The sequence below is a fragment of the Adiantum capillus-veneris genome, chromosome 30 (assembly GCF_014529385.1).
Source record: "Adiantum capillus-veneris isolate H3 chromosome 30, ASM1452938v2, whole genome shotgun sequence".
Taxonomy (NCBI): Eukaryota; Viridiplantae; Streptophyta; class Polypodiopsida; order Polypodiales; family Pteridaceae; genus Adiantum; species Adiantum capillus-veneris.
In genome coordinates, this window is record NC_140960.1 from 102,389,143 (window position 1) to 102,404,266 (window position 15,124).

The 15,124-nt window shown below is 39.5% G+C and overlaps 1 protein-coding gene across 1 annotated transcript; it reads left to right on the top strand.

Moving 5' to 3' along the window:
• The first annotated feature begins 1,663 nt into the window (after positions 1-1,663).
• On the top strand, positions 1,664-14,895 carry LOC147418539 (uncharacterized). Its single transcript, XM_086507117.1, has 2 exons — positions 1,664-2,275; positions 14,539-14,895. Exons 1-2 carry the CDS (start codon positions 1,664-1,666, stop codon positions 14,893-14,895), a joined length of 969 nt encoding a protein of 322 aa, XP_086363243.1.
• Positions 14,896-15,124: the final 229 nt, after the last annotated feature.

Below are 15,124 nucleotides of genomic sequence, written 5' to 3' on the forward strand. Positions count from 1 at the left end.
GAAAGAGCGAGATCAATGCTTCATAGCTCATGAAGATGATTCAAAGTTGGGTTACAAATACGTGTCAACAACTGGTAATATTTACCGCTTGATAATGAGCTTACGTACCTTTAGCTTCCAATGCAGATACAGTGGTAGCTCAGAACAAGGAAATAACTCAAGAGACGGGGCCTACTATAATCAATCTGTCAAAAAATGAAGACACAATCAATAGGAAAGAATTCCTTGAAGCCATGTGTAAACGACAGTTGCCTTCAACCACTTCAGAAGTCAACAAGCAACCTGAACCAATAGCCCTTCATTGGATCCACGAAATGAGATGGAAAGATCCAATTTATGTAGATTCTGATGGTTAAAGATGGATTCAAGTCATGAGGGTAAGGACCTTTAGTGAGTCAGTTCCTAGGACACTATGGGCAACGCGCATTGGGGATGGGAGTTATGATATATATGGAAGATGCTATGAATTAGATCTTATTGCCAATAAATTTTCGGAAAGAGATGCAGCCTTCATCTTGTCACCTTCAACTCCACAAGACAAAGTTGCGCAACGGACACATGAAGAAATGATATCCAACCAGGTAAATACTGGTCACATTGCCCCTATTGCACAAAGTCAATCACTAGAAGATAGGGAAGTGCACTTTAAAAGCTCTAAACTTCCACTGACACATGATCAGACTTTGAATTTGTATGAGCACAATTCAACTCCTTTCATTACACAAATGAGTGCCACAACACAACATTCACAGGTACCGAACACTACACATGCACCACAAAATGTACCAACACAAACATCATACAATCAATGGAAGAATCATCTATTGAGTTAGCACGACTTCACAAAGACCTAGCTCAATCAGCTGAGCTAGAGGACAAAGCTATAATATCCACATCTGGTATAAGGAAGACTCCTCTTACAGATAGAGAACACTCTCGGATGGGGGGAGTTCAATCTCCACCTTACTTACTGCAATCAGGACAACCCTATCAACTACAAATAGCAAAGGAGAGTCACAATACTCTCTTACAATTCAGCGGACAATAGAAGCCAAATACAGGATCAAATCGACAACATAGTCCTAAGACTATACAGAAGCCACAAATAAAGGATCACATGTTGATAACAAACATAGAATTAAATCTAGTCACTGAAGAAGGGGCTGAAAAGACAATCTACCACGGTTACAATGGAAGCTATTACAAGCTTCTTGAGAATGCCACAGTCGAAAAAGAAAAGGGCAATCAGTCAAAGCCAGCGTCAGTGTTGGTTTTTAAGTATCTACATGTCATGCTGATGACATATTTGATCAAAGATACTATGAGCAACGAATACCAACAATATTATGAGTAGATACCTCAACCAGGTATAGAAAAAATAGGAATAGATGTGCATTGCTACGGATGTGGCATTAATCATCTAATACCCAATTGCCCAGTAAAGATGCACTTAGATATGATGAAGCAGCAAAACCAAGACAGTATCAGACTGCAAGCAGAAAAATCATTAAAGCAGATGTCTCCAAATCAAAAGTCGCCAGAAAGAAAGCATATCTTGTCAAAGGATACCAGAGACAAACTGATGACTAAAATATTGGAGGTCAAAGGCGATAATGATATTTCGATTGAAAATCAAGCTGCCAAAAAATATCAGCTACAAAAGATGGTCTCAAATAGCTTGGAATTTTTCAGGCCTGAAGTCGAAAGATCCGACAAAGATGCAGCGGATTATCGAATGTCAGAGGAAGTGGATGAAGAAATTATCTGTGACCTAGAACCAGAGTGGGTACGGGCAGTCAATGACTTTCCACTCACGATTTCAACAAGCAGGAATGTGGAATCAAAGATTCTACATAACAATGCTAATAGCACAGATAGTTCATCGCTAAGGGATGTACCCAAGAATTCAACAGAGGCAGAGATCAAGTATCAAATCCAAGAAAAAGACATCTCAATGTGTTCAAATGATGGCAAGAATCAAAAAGCAGAGCCGGTCATAAAGTCAGATCCTAATATTGTCTCGCCATTGGAAAATGCCAAAGAGCCAAAGGTGACACAAATCATAACTAACTTGAACAATCAGAAGCAAATGGTGCATCAAGCACATGGAGCCTATCAAAAGAAAAACAAAGAGATCAATAAAGAGCAATGTGAACCAAAGGCCACGCTAAGCATTGCATCTGAAGAAAAGAGTCAGCTTACTTCTGTCGAGCTAGCAGAGGAAATTAAAAACTCAAACAGTTGTTCAAAAATAGAGGCACAAAGGACGGTTCAAGTCAGTTTAAATGCAAAAACCACCAAAGCATGTCATCAACAAGAAAAGGTACAAACATCCCAAGTCATTACATATCGACGTTTATTAGCAGAAGACAAGGGAAAAGAAAAAGTCCAAGGAGGCTTAACCTCTTCCGGTGTAGAACAAAAGTCCAACAAGGAGGTCACAAATGCAGTTAAACAATCAAAGCAAACCAAGACCAACAACCTCGACAAGAGTATAAAAAGGTCTTTCAACCAAAATACCCAACTCAGAGTAAACAAAGACACAAGCAGCAAATCAAAACCTATGTTGCGGCCAATGAAATCAATGTTAAAGTTCCAGTTTGGGTAAATGATCCTACTCTCAGCAATTCAGGTAAACAAATGGGATGGATTTCCTCCCAGTACAGCTTACAACAGCAAGGCTACTACAGTGGTCATCCAAATGTTTGGTTACCTAAACCAAAGATATCAGGCTATACAGTAGCAAGTGGCTTCAAACCAAAAAAAACAAACAGGTAAATCAATATCAAATTTAACTCAAAATAGGAGATCAAACAACAAGGCAAGGAACAGGTTCAAAAACACTTCTCAGTCTAGAAGGCCTACATATCTTCAAGGGAATCTACCAACCGTAATACCCAAAGATGGCAAGGAATAAGTACATTTGAATACCAAATTACAGACAAAAAGATTTGTGGCATCAAATATACTTCAAGCGCAGGGATATTACAAAGGACAAAAACAAATCCGGCTACCAAAGGCACCAAGACCAGATTTTACACAAATTGAAGATAGTTACAGCTACAAACACCGACAAATCAAGGATACAAGTCCAAAAATTCAATATGTCGTCTGTAAAAATAAGCCAACAACAAATAGCAGATACATTTGGGTGCCAAAGCAGACAATCAAGCAGAAGAAGATTAAAGTGATCTCCCACTTCCAACAAAATAAAACTAGCCAATCTTCTCCAATAATGGACCAAAACTTAAAACAAGCAATTTTGATAACCAAGGTCACCCAGGTATGGCAGAAAAAAACTACTTTCCCAATATGGTCCTTTAAAAACCCTCTTTTTGAGGATCTGAGCTCTAAATGTCTAGATATATACTTTGCTGAGAGCTCAAGACAGTAGTCAAGTCGAGAAAATGTCAAGAGTCAGGCAGCTGAGCCAATAAATGATCAAAGCGTTAGACCTAAGCTTCAAGTCCTAATATTTTTTTGTGGTCTACTAGTCTAGCTAATTAAGCTACAACTCAAGCTGGAAGAGTTGAGCTTAATTATATCACATCGCTCATTCTGAATATGTGAGCATGTATTATATAATCATGGTGCCGAGGCGAAGTGTTCAAACCAAAACACACACGCACTTGTGCACATTGTGAATTTATTTTACCTTTTTAGTTGCATTAACTCTGAGGAGCACCCATCAATACACTTCTCTCGCACATCATAATCTTACCCATGCATAAATCTATGCAAGCATATCGAATGTCCCATAATTGGACATTTGCATTACGCACTCTTTATTATTTCACCCATGCACTCACCTTGGAGGTACATGCAGCAACAAAGCAACTCCAGACTCAAGGCAGATCATCGACCCTTTTCAAGGGACAGAAGGGTTAAACAATTCACTTGCACAAAGCTGGAGAGGTATTTGGTAAAAGGTGAGAGAATTGATGAGAGGTTTACCATGCATATTTTTGAGGTTTCTCTCGATGTTGAGAAAGGCTATCTAGAGGATTCTTTTGAGAATGAAGATGCAGATTCAGACTTCTATGCGAAAGAGGTACATATGGATTTAGAGGTTGGTGAGAAGGTTAAAGTGCAGTTTCAAAAATCTTTCGAGTATATTACAGGAAGCCTGGAAGTGTTTTTTGAAGAGGAGGATGAGGAACTTATATCTCTTCGTCATAAAGATTTTGCGCATAATGGAGATTTGTTACAGATGTTTTGGAGACAGATGTATATAACAATTCCTTTTGATCCGAGAGGAATTAAAAGATGCGAAGAATCTCAATGCTTAGTACAATACAAGTTTTTGAGTTACCCATATGATCCTGGACGAGGTCATGGGATGACAGGGGATACAATTGCTTCCACAAGTTACCATGAGGTTGGCACATGCCGGAGGATGTGCAGGTTTAGAGGGGGTGGATGTCGTGCTGTGACACATACATAGTGGGAACGCATGCTACAAGATCTATCTTGTAATTTTTTAGATACATAATTATATTTCCTATAATGTACATATGCATATTTAAGTATAATAATAAGCCTTCTATGTCATCCTATTATTTTTCTCAAGGGTAACCTATTCTTACTTTACCATCAGAAAATACTATGGGAAAAGCATCAATAGCTCCACCTCTTTAACTTTGGCAAAAAGAATTGATTCTTTATTTCTACTATCTCATTATCATCTCACATCCTAGATAGATCCTATATCTAGGGTAAACTCCAATATATATATATTCTATGTATTTTTCATATTTTTCTTATATTTCTTTTTAAATAGCTACTAGGAGGGAATCAAATCCTAGTGGGACACTAGGTGGCATGATTTCAAAAATACACTTATTTTAATGCATTATTGTAAGCATGATTACAAAACTTTGTCAAGGAGCAATGTCATGCTTTCATATGGCATGAGGTGTCCTTTGGAATCAAATGAAATTCTAGGCTGAGGGGACCATAGGAAGACTTTTGCTGCCAGAAATGGACCCTATTTTGATGTTTTTTTTACACAAGGTTCCAATCCGAATTGGAGAATGATTTTAAAATGAAAATTGTATCTAATGAGCTGAATTTTATGCCCATATTTTTACGTTTTTATTTGGAGCCACGGTTGAGGAGATATGATGAAAATACTAGACCCCAGTCTGCCCACATCATGCAGGGACAGCTCATTTCCAACTTTTCCAGTTTCTGTTCACACTGGCTCTTCTCTTCTTGTGTAAACCCTTGGGGGTTCCCTTCACCTATAAAAGGGGACCTCTTCTTCCTTGAAAGGAACTCAAGCATTTAAGCCATTGATGAGAGGAATTCTTGAGGGAGTGAGTAGTAATGCCTAATTGTACTTAGCCATTAACATAAGCCCAAGCCTACACTTTCTCCTAGAGGAAGACTAGCCATTCTTGTACGCTATCCTTGGAAGATCAACTCTAATCAAAGAAGGTGTTGGACTTGGCATATCAATCAACGTTGAATTATCCCCTCTTCTTCTCTCTCCCATCAATAATGGTGCCGAAGGGTTTCAAGTAAGATGTGTTCTACATTGATGTTTTCTTGATTTCTTGTTGTTTTCATTTTCATCTCTAATCCAACATATATACATACATATATATATATATATATATATATATATATATATATATATGTATCTAATCGCATCTCCTTAACCAAATCTATCTCTCTCATTCTTAGTAATTCATCATCTCTACAAATTTTAGGTTCTCTTTGCTACAGGTACATCTCTCCCCACAGTATCCTTATTGCCTACGGGCAAGAATAGGGCTTGGGAGGGGAACTTCTCATCTCTTCACTTCTCTCATATCTACATTTATCACATACTATCCTAAATGAATAATCCACATGATGATAATTTCTATCGCTTTCACTCTGTACGATCTATTAGAATTAACGTATGGATTAGCCAGAAAATACACTTTCAACAACGTATAGTGTTTCTCTTTGGCCCAGAAAGGCTCAATGAAATACTTCTATCACCGGATCCCATCATACTACCTCTCATAGACTATAATTTTTCTTTTGATGTAAGCTTAGTTATCTTGCTATGAACCAAGAGGATTTGTACACACAATTAATCCCAATCACTAGACAAAATATATATATTATGGTCAGCACAAAACTACAATTCCAAAGAACAATTCGTAGCCTATTTGTTCAGCCAAGATTGAATGCCATTAACTCATCTATTAACCCTTTCATACTACCCATGATACGATATGACCATAGCCTTAATGTTTTCATCTTTGTGTTGTTTTGACACTCTATTTTGTGTTCTTTCTTTGTGTGTGAGTGCAAGAGAGAAAGAGTAGGGCTTCTTTGATTGCACTTCCTTCCAAACCCTAGTCTTCATGGAATCTATGGTTTAACTCCTTCATATATATATTTTTTTAGTTCTCTCACAAACTCTCACAGCCATAAGCCCGGTGCTTTCCCGGCAAGACCGCAAATATCTCGACAACGTAACCAAATTTGACCGAATTTCTGCAGCATTTCGGCGTCACAACGGAATTAGAAAAGCATAACCATAACTCATTGACAACCATAAGCAATCACTTGCTTCTCATAAGCAAATTGGACTCCAAAACAGCCCCATATATATTCAAGCGGGCATAAACCGCACCTAGTTTTGCATTTTATGAATGTACATTGTTCATGACCCAAACTTGCACATAAAATCAGAGAATTAGCATTAATTTCAGCACCTTAATTAGCCACAAAATCAGAGATTAAGTACTTGATTAGTGCCCAACACACTAGTGTGTGTGTGTGTGTGTGTGTGTGTGTGTGTGTCGATCCCGTAAAAATCACCTACACACAACCAACAAAAATATCAATGTGTAGCATCGTTTAGCATGAATGTAAACACATAATCATCATGGACATGCATCAAATAATCAATCCAAATCAGCACTTTGCAAAATGCCCAAATAATTAGTGAAAATTAGTGATTAATAGGTGATTTCGACTACGATTTGTGCACAAATGGAGTATGATATGAGTGTGTGGATCACATAAGCGTGTTGTCCATACACCCAACTCACTTTCTACTTGTGTGTAGCACAAAAAACACTTATCAATAAACGGGAAATTAGCATCAAAGTTAGGGAAAATTAGTGAAAATTAGTGAATTTGATGGTCAAAATTAGTGATCAAAATCAAGAACTAATGATGTGTGTGGGTTGTTTTGTGATGTTCTAAACATAATCAATGCTAAACCAAGCACTAATCACACTAAAAACCACTGAATTAATCAACACACCTAATCTAAACACTAGAAAAATTAACAAAAAATTAGGGAAATTAGTGTCTCCTAATCACACCAATGGCACCTCTAGCTTAGGCAATCGCTCCCCGGCAGCGGCGCCAATGTTGGGATGTCATCCTAGCATAGGGAGGACATCAACATAATTTCAATCCGAGGAGTAGGATCCAGCTAGGGCATGGAAACACACAAGTGGCTTGTTCGTGCCAAATGGAGGATTAGAAGGTGAAACCTACACACAAAGAAAGCTATGGAGCGGGTAAGATGTTGCTACGAGGAGTGAGCACACTACTTACTCTACCATTCGGCCTAATCTCTCACACACAAGCTTAATCACGCACTAATCTCTAATCAATCACTAATCCAACTCTAATCAAGCACACAATGAGCATAGAATAGCATAGAATGACCACACCAGGCACCAACACTCTACACAAGCCTACACACACTTAGGAGCATGCTTAAACAAGAGGGAAATATGAAAAAAAGAGATAAATTAATCAACAAATCAGTCACTAATCTTTGATTAATCAAGCATTGATTACACTATGAGCAAATGAGAGAGAAGAGGTTAGAGTTTAGCTATTGGCATGAGGCCGAATCGTCCATGCACGCGCGTAGAAAGCTCAAGAACTCCATAGCCATCTCCTTCTTCACAAAGCTTATCTCAAGTGAGTAAGAATCCCCTTTCACATTGTGTGTTTTGAGTTATATACTCTCCAGGCTTTTTAGAAGTGGCCAGACACCCAAATGGCCAAACTCACTTAATCTGCTATCTGCACTGCCTAGGATCTAAATATAGCTCAATGTTTACAACTTGGAACTCTTGATGATCCCAAAACATCATTACAACCCACATTTGCGGTCATTTGACGGAAAATCCTAAAACTTAAGTGACCGTCAATGATGAATGTAACTCCATAGATAATCATCAATTCCAACTCTTCTCTGCATCTGTTGCTTGTATTTGCTTCAACTTCATCTTTACTTCGCATCCGCATCATCTGGGCTCGTTAGCATTTACTAAAATTAGTAAATAACATCTTTGCATGGTCCGTTTGGCCATTGTTGACTTAGCCGCCAAACACGCACGGAGTGGTTACAGGTTGAGATTGTATTGTAGATTCATAGGGTATTGTCCTTACCTAGTGTAGCCTGACTCCCCGTTGCGTTTGAGGCTGATTCAATGACTCTAGATCATGTTTTGGATAGCATTTGTTCCTAGTATGGATTTCAGTCACTTGTAGATTTGATTTCCTTGGTAGTGATTGTCATTAGAAGGTCAAGTAGGTGATTTGGAACCCACCTATTTGTTTCCATGCACCTGCGGGTCAAGCTCCGTCCTTGTTTGACATTCTTGTTTGTCAGTTGAGTTCTCGCTATCATAGCCACCGCTAGCGGCGTAACCGTCACAACATTTGGCGCCGCTCACACTCATGTTTTTGTAAACACTTATTGTAATAAATGTCTTTCCGACATTTTATTTTTGTTATGGAGCCGATTCATGGTAATTAGCAGGACTCAATTAAGTTTCGAGCTTGTATTTACCAAGTAGTTTCACATGTTTGTGTAATCAGATTAGAGATGTTTTCACACCTCCAAGGCTAAGGTATAAGAGCCAATTTGCGTAAACCTAAGAGAACAATTCTGAATCATTAATCAAGATGAGTTTTTGAGCGTCGTGACTGTGTCTGAGAGAGAGAGAGAGAGAGAGAGTCTATCTCTTGCTACGCGAGCTACGGAGCCGCCATTGGAGAAGCGACACCGCCATTGTGTTAGCAACAGCGAGAGCTACGTACCGATACCAAGCGTGTGCACATTCGGCTTCTACGCGAGGTGAGCTCCACGAGATTCTATGTTAGTTTTCTCCCTACCTGTGTTTCAAAACTGAGCATGCCATATAGCTATTCAACCGTAGCGAGTAGAGCTACACATTATTACCATCGGAGTCGAGATTCGGTCACCTATATTTTTTGGCCTGTCTTCATACGCGTTTACTGCATGGAGTGGTTACAGGTTGAGATTGTATTGTAGATTCATAGGGTATTGTCCTTACCTAGTGTAAAGACCCCCCTTTGCGTTTGAGGCTGATTCGATGACTCTAGATCATGTTTTGGATAGCATTCGTTCGTAGTACGGATTTTAGTCACTTGCGTATTTGAGAGCTTAGATTTGATTTCCTTGGTAGTGATTGTCATTAGAAGGTCGAGTAGGTGATTTGACACCCACCTATTTGTTTCCATGTGCCTGCGGGTCAAGCTCCATCCTCGTCTCACATTCTTGTTTGTCGATTGAGTTCTCGCTATCATAGCCACCGCTAGTGGCGTAACCTCCACAACAAGGATGGTTGACTTTGTTTGCATGAAGGTCTTCAGAAATGAAGTGCCCTAGGAAGACTTTAATGACGGTTGCATCACCGTCAACATCAACATCTACAGCCCAAGGGATTCACTCTTTTACAAAAGGGGATGCCACCTGCGAGCGGACAACTTTGATAAAACCCCTATATACGACTCGTATTAGGGAACATGACCCCCCTTTCTACGCTTATACGACAATCAATGCAAAAAACTACCATACCCCTATCTTACATATAAATTTTAGGTCTCACATGATCTAACTGAGTAAAACTAGTCAAAGAGCGTGTAGCATAGTGGCTGGCAACGTACTAAGGGACTTTTGTTGATAACTAGATGTACCCTCAATGTGTCTTAGTTTGAATTCAAAAATATGTGCCCGTTCAGCCTGCACTCTAGCTACTCGTCCAATTTGACCCATCTAAATTTACTCAAAAGACATGGTTATAAAGTTGTGTTAGATTCTCCACGTAAATTTTCATCTATACAAAATACTTATAGATTTCATCCTTCAAGAAATGAACTATAATCACAAAACAAGAAATTTATACAAAGCAATGTTAGTTCTTGCACGTATCTTTGTAGCTATTGACTCACAAGTTCGAGGGGAAAATCTTTTGGGAAGCCATGATTTCGAAACACAAAAACTTCCTCTCATTTTCTCCTTTTATCACTCCCCCCCGCCCCCCCCATAAATATGATACCCCCTCCCTTATTTTTAAGCTCGGGAGATAAATTATTGGGGGCCTGCCCCTAACTTATACGCTTATGTAACTTGTAAAAACACCCCCCTCCCTTGCACTTACGTGGTGCGGTAAGTTTTTCATGGTGAACTCCCCGGGATCTGCAGTAGTTTAGCATGAGGAGGAGAACGTAGATGCTTCTGTCGAGGTGGCGGCTACCACAATTGCACATGTGGCACTACAACATGCACCTGCGTTGGCAGTAGGTATTTCAAAAGCTTCTACAACAAATGGTTGAACAATAACATGATCATCTTCACAGTAACATGATCATTATCTGCAGCAAGCGTGGGAGTCTTGTTGACTGCAGCAGCGTTGGCAGCAAAAGGATGGGATGTAGGGTCTACATACCAAGGCACAGTGGCATCTCCAACTGTAGCTTGGGAAGGACCAGCCGTAGCAGGTCGGTTGGCTTGAGCCATTATTTGTTTTGGAGAATCTAGGTTCCTAGGGAACTCCGTGTTGGGGGTTCCATCGTTGCAATAGCTCCAATGACCAACAAAATTATCAATCCGGAGGGAAGAGCTACCTGGCTAGGGCATGGAAACACTCACACAGTTAGTGAGCTAATCGTAGCAACACAAATGGTTAACTCTATGAGGTGAGCTTCTCGGCCTATGGAGGAGCTAAGCCGCAATGAAGGGCAATCTCCATATCCACTTCTCTTCACCTCTAATCAACCCAATCACACACACTACGATTGCAAGACGCACACAACACTAATCTTATCATGCAACACACTAATGGCAAGCACACACACATAGATTTATCTAGCACCACACTCCAATCAAACCTACATGCGCACACAAGCAAAAAGAGAGCAATCACACAAGATTAGAGAGGGATTAACCACTAGTTAGTTAAGATCTAGTAAATGTAAGAATCATGGGCAATCATAAGAAGTAAAAGAGAGGCATAGTGAGAGAGAATGAATCATTGATTAGTGTTAATCAAGTCTATAGAGCAAGGAGAAGCTCAAGGATTCCATAACTTTACACCTCAAGAGCTCTCACCAAAAGGGCTCTCAACAAATGACTTGAGAACCCTAATTTCTTTTACACACTGCCTTATATACCTAGGTGAAAAATATACAATGTCCGAGTTCCCAAGGCCTTTAGGGCTCACCACTTACTGAATGTGCAACCTACGACAGTAAGTGACCTATTCTTTACAACTTGGAACTTCCATTGAGCAGTAACACCTTAGAAATATTACAATGGCTTGAAATAAATCGGGAAATTTACAATAAGTGACCATTTTGGGAAAAATGTGGAAAATGTGTAACTCCAATCTTCACTGATTCTTTGTATTCATCCCCGATGTGCATCCGTACGTCTTCAGTCTTTAGCAGCTTCTGTTAAACTGGCGTTGACTCAGTTAACATTCCCCCCTTCCTATTTTAGTGCCCGTCCTCGAGCATTGTTGAAAGGTTTCCGTGGAGGCTATGGAAGGTATTGATTGGTTGTTGATGCTACAGCCGGAAGCATGGAGTTCCCTGCAAAATACCCAAAATAGCATACTACAAACCATAGAATAGACTAATCGACATACCTGTCAGCCACATAGACGCATAATCGACAATCTACACAGACAAAGAGAGATAGAGAGCAGGAGAGAGTGACAAATCGCGTGTAGGCGCACCTCCTAGAGAAGAGTGCTACGCCAGCACGGCGAGAGAGAAGAGGGGAGAGGAAAGAAGTACACAGTCACTCAGTGCAATCTCCCTCCGTGCAAGAGTGACCATTTCCCTCTTGCACGTATTTGATTTATAGATTTATTGAATGGTCAAATGTGTGTACAAACTAGCCGACCGAACATAATTGGCCAAAGCTCATAAAGAGCACTTGAATAATGTAATATACATAAAAGTAATATCCTTCTGCATAACCCATTATCTGCTGATGCTTTTGCCACCTGTCAGCTGCATAAATAATAAAATATCAATTCTATAACATACCTCTCCATTGGAAAGCAACTATCCTTAGTTGCGAAAATAGAAATCTGCAACAATACTTGTCAAAAATAATGATTAGAAATCTGTAATAAATAGCAAAAGAAAAATGCATAAAATTAGACACATTGGTTATGCTTGTTGTCATCCACATACTACCTATTCTAGTGTCCCATACCACTAAAATAAGCAGTATATGTCATACCCTGATGAATCAGGATATCATTGGTCACACTCATCATCAGTCTCATAATATCAAGTCTCATCACATAAACACTGCCGTGATAAAATAATCATCAGATACCAAATTCCAATCCAATTCCAAGTCCACAATATAAGTCCAAATCCAAATCACTGTCATTATGTACCCGGGTAACAAAATCATACCAGTTGCAGTGGTGGCCAGTCACTGCAGCATGATTTTGTGATTGGTGTTGCCTAAATCGGCGAATCTACACCAATATGACGTGCTGCCTAAATCAGCGAATCTGCACTAATGCTACTTAAATGGACGAATTTGCATTTGGTATAAGTTTAAAAATCATGAATCTACAATTTATTAATGTGTTGCCTAAATCGGCGGATCTGCACAGGTAACTGGTGTTGCCTAAATCGACGAATCTACACCAAGATGAGCATTTACACACTACCTAAATCGGCGGATCTGTGTGTCCGTGACCAATGGACTAGACTAGGCATAAAAGGAAAACATGTTCCACCTATTTGATATAATACTGGAGTACATTCGAACTCAAAAGTACTTACAAATTATTGTCGTCATTCCAAAGCACGTTAGTGTTTGCTAGCACATCACTCGAGAAGTAATGGTATTTTCACAAATCAAATTAACATTGCAATTCTCAACTATTGTTGAAAGAAATCACAACTTGGATTGTCACTTAGTCTCTAGAATGATATCATTCCATAAGAGATTCAATATAAACATTGAATTTGATTGAGCATGGAGGACTTGCCTTTCTTAAAATTGTACACGGTGCAATCTAAAAAGGGAGTAAAGATATATAAAAACATGTCTGTTGAGGGCACGCATGACTTGTAAATAATAAAAAGAAAAAATAGATGGGTACAATGTATCAGATATCATCAGGATGACAAGAGAAATTTCACGACATGGTAGTGTGCATATTACATCCTACAACATGTTATAAGATCCACTTGTGAGGAAATCATGCAAAACTTATGTAATGAAGATCAACATCAATTTGGCAAAGTTGAAAAAAGAAATAAAAGATTTTTGTAATAACGCATTCTATACGTGTTGAGAACCATCACAAATATTTTTTCCATTCTCAATATACATTTATAGTGTTTAATTTTGAAGTCTTGCTGAAGATTTCTATTCATATAGGTTAAGACATTGATTGGTCTATAATGAGGTGCCTAGAGTAAAAGTTTAATGTCATAGGCTAACTATATTTTCAATGTGACGTTATTGTACATATTGATTATTGAATCAAACAATCGAATGGGTGCCATCATGAATAAATTTATGGCCTCAGGCATGGTAGCAGCGAGAGACAACACTATTGAAGCATGTCTCGCATTATTATATGTAGCGCCTGCAAGAGAGGCTTTGATGGATGCAACCAGGGCATCAATGTGTAGGTCGATAGGCTGGTTTGAACACAGTAAGCCGAGAGTAGTGAGTTGGAGAGAGTGAGGGAGAAATGAAATGAAATATTATATTAAACACCTTAAAAGGCTAAAGTTACATCAGAGATCAAAATGAAACAATCTTACTAGATGTGATACAATGTTTGGGTACAAACTAAAATGAAGTAAAGTAAAAGGTGGCAAGTAGGGACTTTTTGAATCCAGAAACAAGTGGGTTGACATACCCTTCACTTCATTATTCAGCACCTTAGCGACATTCTCTCCGCTCATTATTTTGATTGGGATATTAAAGAGAACATTTGATGTATCCCACTAGATATATGTACTGTTGGTCTTATTGATGAGCATCCTCATCTGATCATCCTCTCCATGAATTTCATTTTTTAAGACTTTGTTTTCTCACTCCTGGTACTCACTTTCAGCCCATACAGAAAAACTCGTTCCTTGAACTTGAGAGGGCCGGGTCAATAAGGATGTAGTCCAAGAGGCGAGCATCTGCGAGAGCTCCGGTGATGACCACAGGCCACTTCCACAGAGCTCATGAGAGACTAATCAGAATGAATTCACATGCTATAGGGCCCATCCTTGGAGCATAGCGGCCCCTATGATTCTGGTCGAACCCTTCCTTCGGGGAATAAGATCGAGTCAAGCACAAAATCTAGCGCGGTGGGATGGAAATCCAGCTTGAAGATTAAGGTAGATGGCAGCTCATCGAGGCTCCGCTCCTCTGCTTGCGATCAACACTACCTCGATCATGATGCTTTGCCGGATCAGAGGCTGATTAGGAACTCCTTTATTGATGAAGTGCTTGTCCAAGTAGGCATCCGTGGATTGCGACTCTCCATATTTGTATCGATAGAGTCCCAAGCTAGATATGACATCAGCGGTGATATTGGATTGCGGGGTAGCATACACATCGAAGCAGGAAATTGAATGCAGGGTTTTAAGAAGCAGTTACGTCTCGGCTCTAGCTCGCAACCTCTATAACTTCACAACCTCCCTTGCGTTGGCTTTGTATCTGTGTGATGCACAGGGTGTGGTTGGTAGCGGATAGCTGGCTGAGAGCGTGTCATGAAAACGAGAGGGTAGTTGAGAGTTGAGGTACAATCTAGTTGTGCAGGTTTCAATACTTGCAGACGACGCCAGTTCAGAGATAAAGAGA

Excerpts from the sequence above, each read along its gene's own strand:
- LOC147418539 (XM_086507117.1), top strand. The coding sequence starts at position 1,664 with ATGGTCTCAAATAGCTTGGAATTTTTCAGGCCTGAAGTCGAAAGATCC. Across the intron at positions 2,276-14,538 it reads AGGCACAAAGGACGGTTCAA|GGCCCATCCTTGGAGCATAG; the intron begins GTCAGTTTAAAT and ends CACATGCTATAG.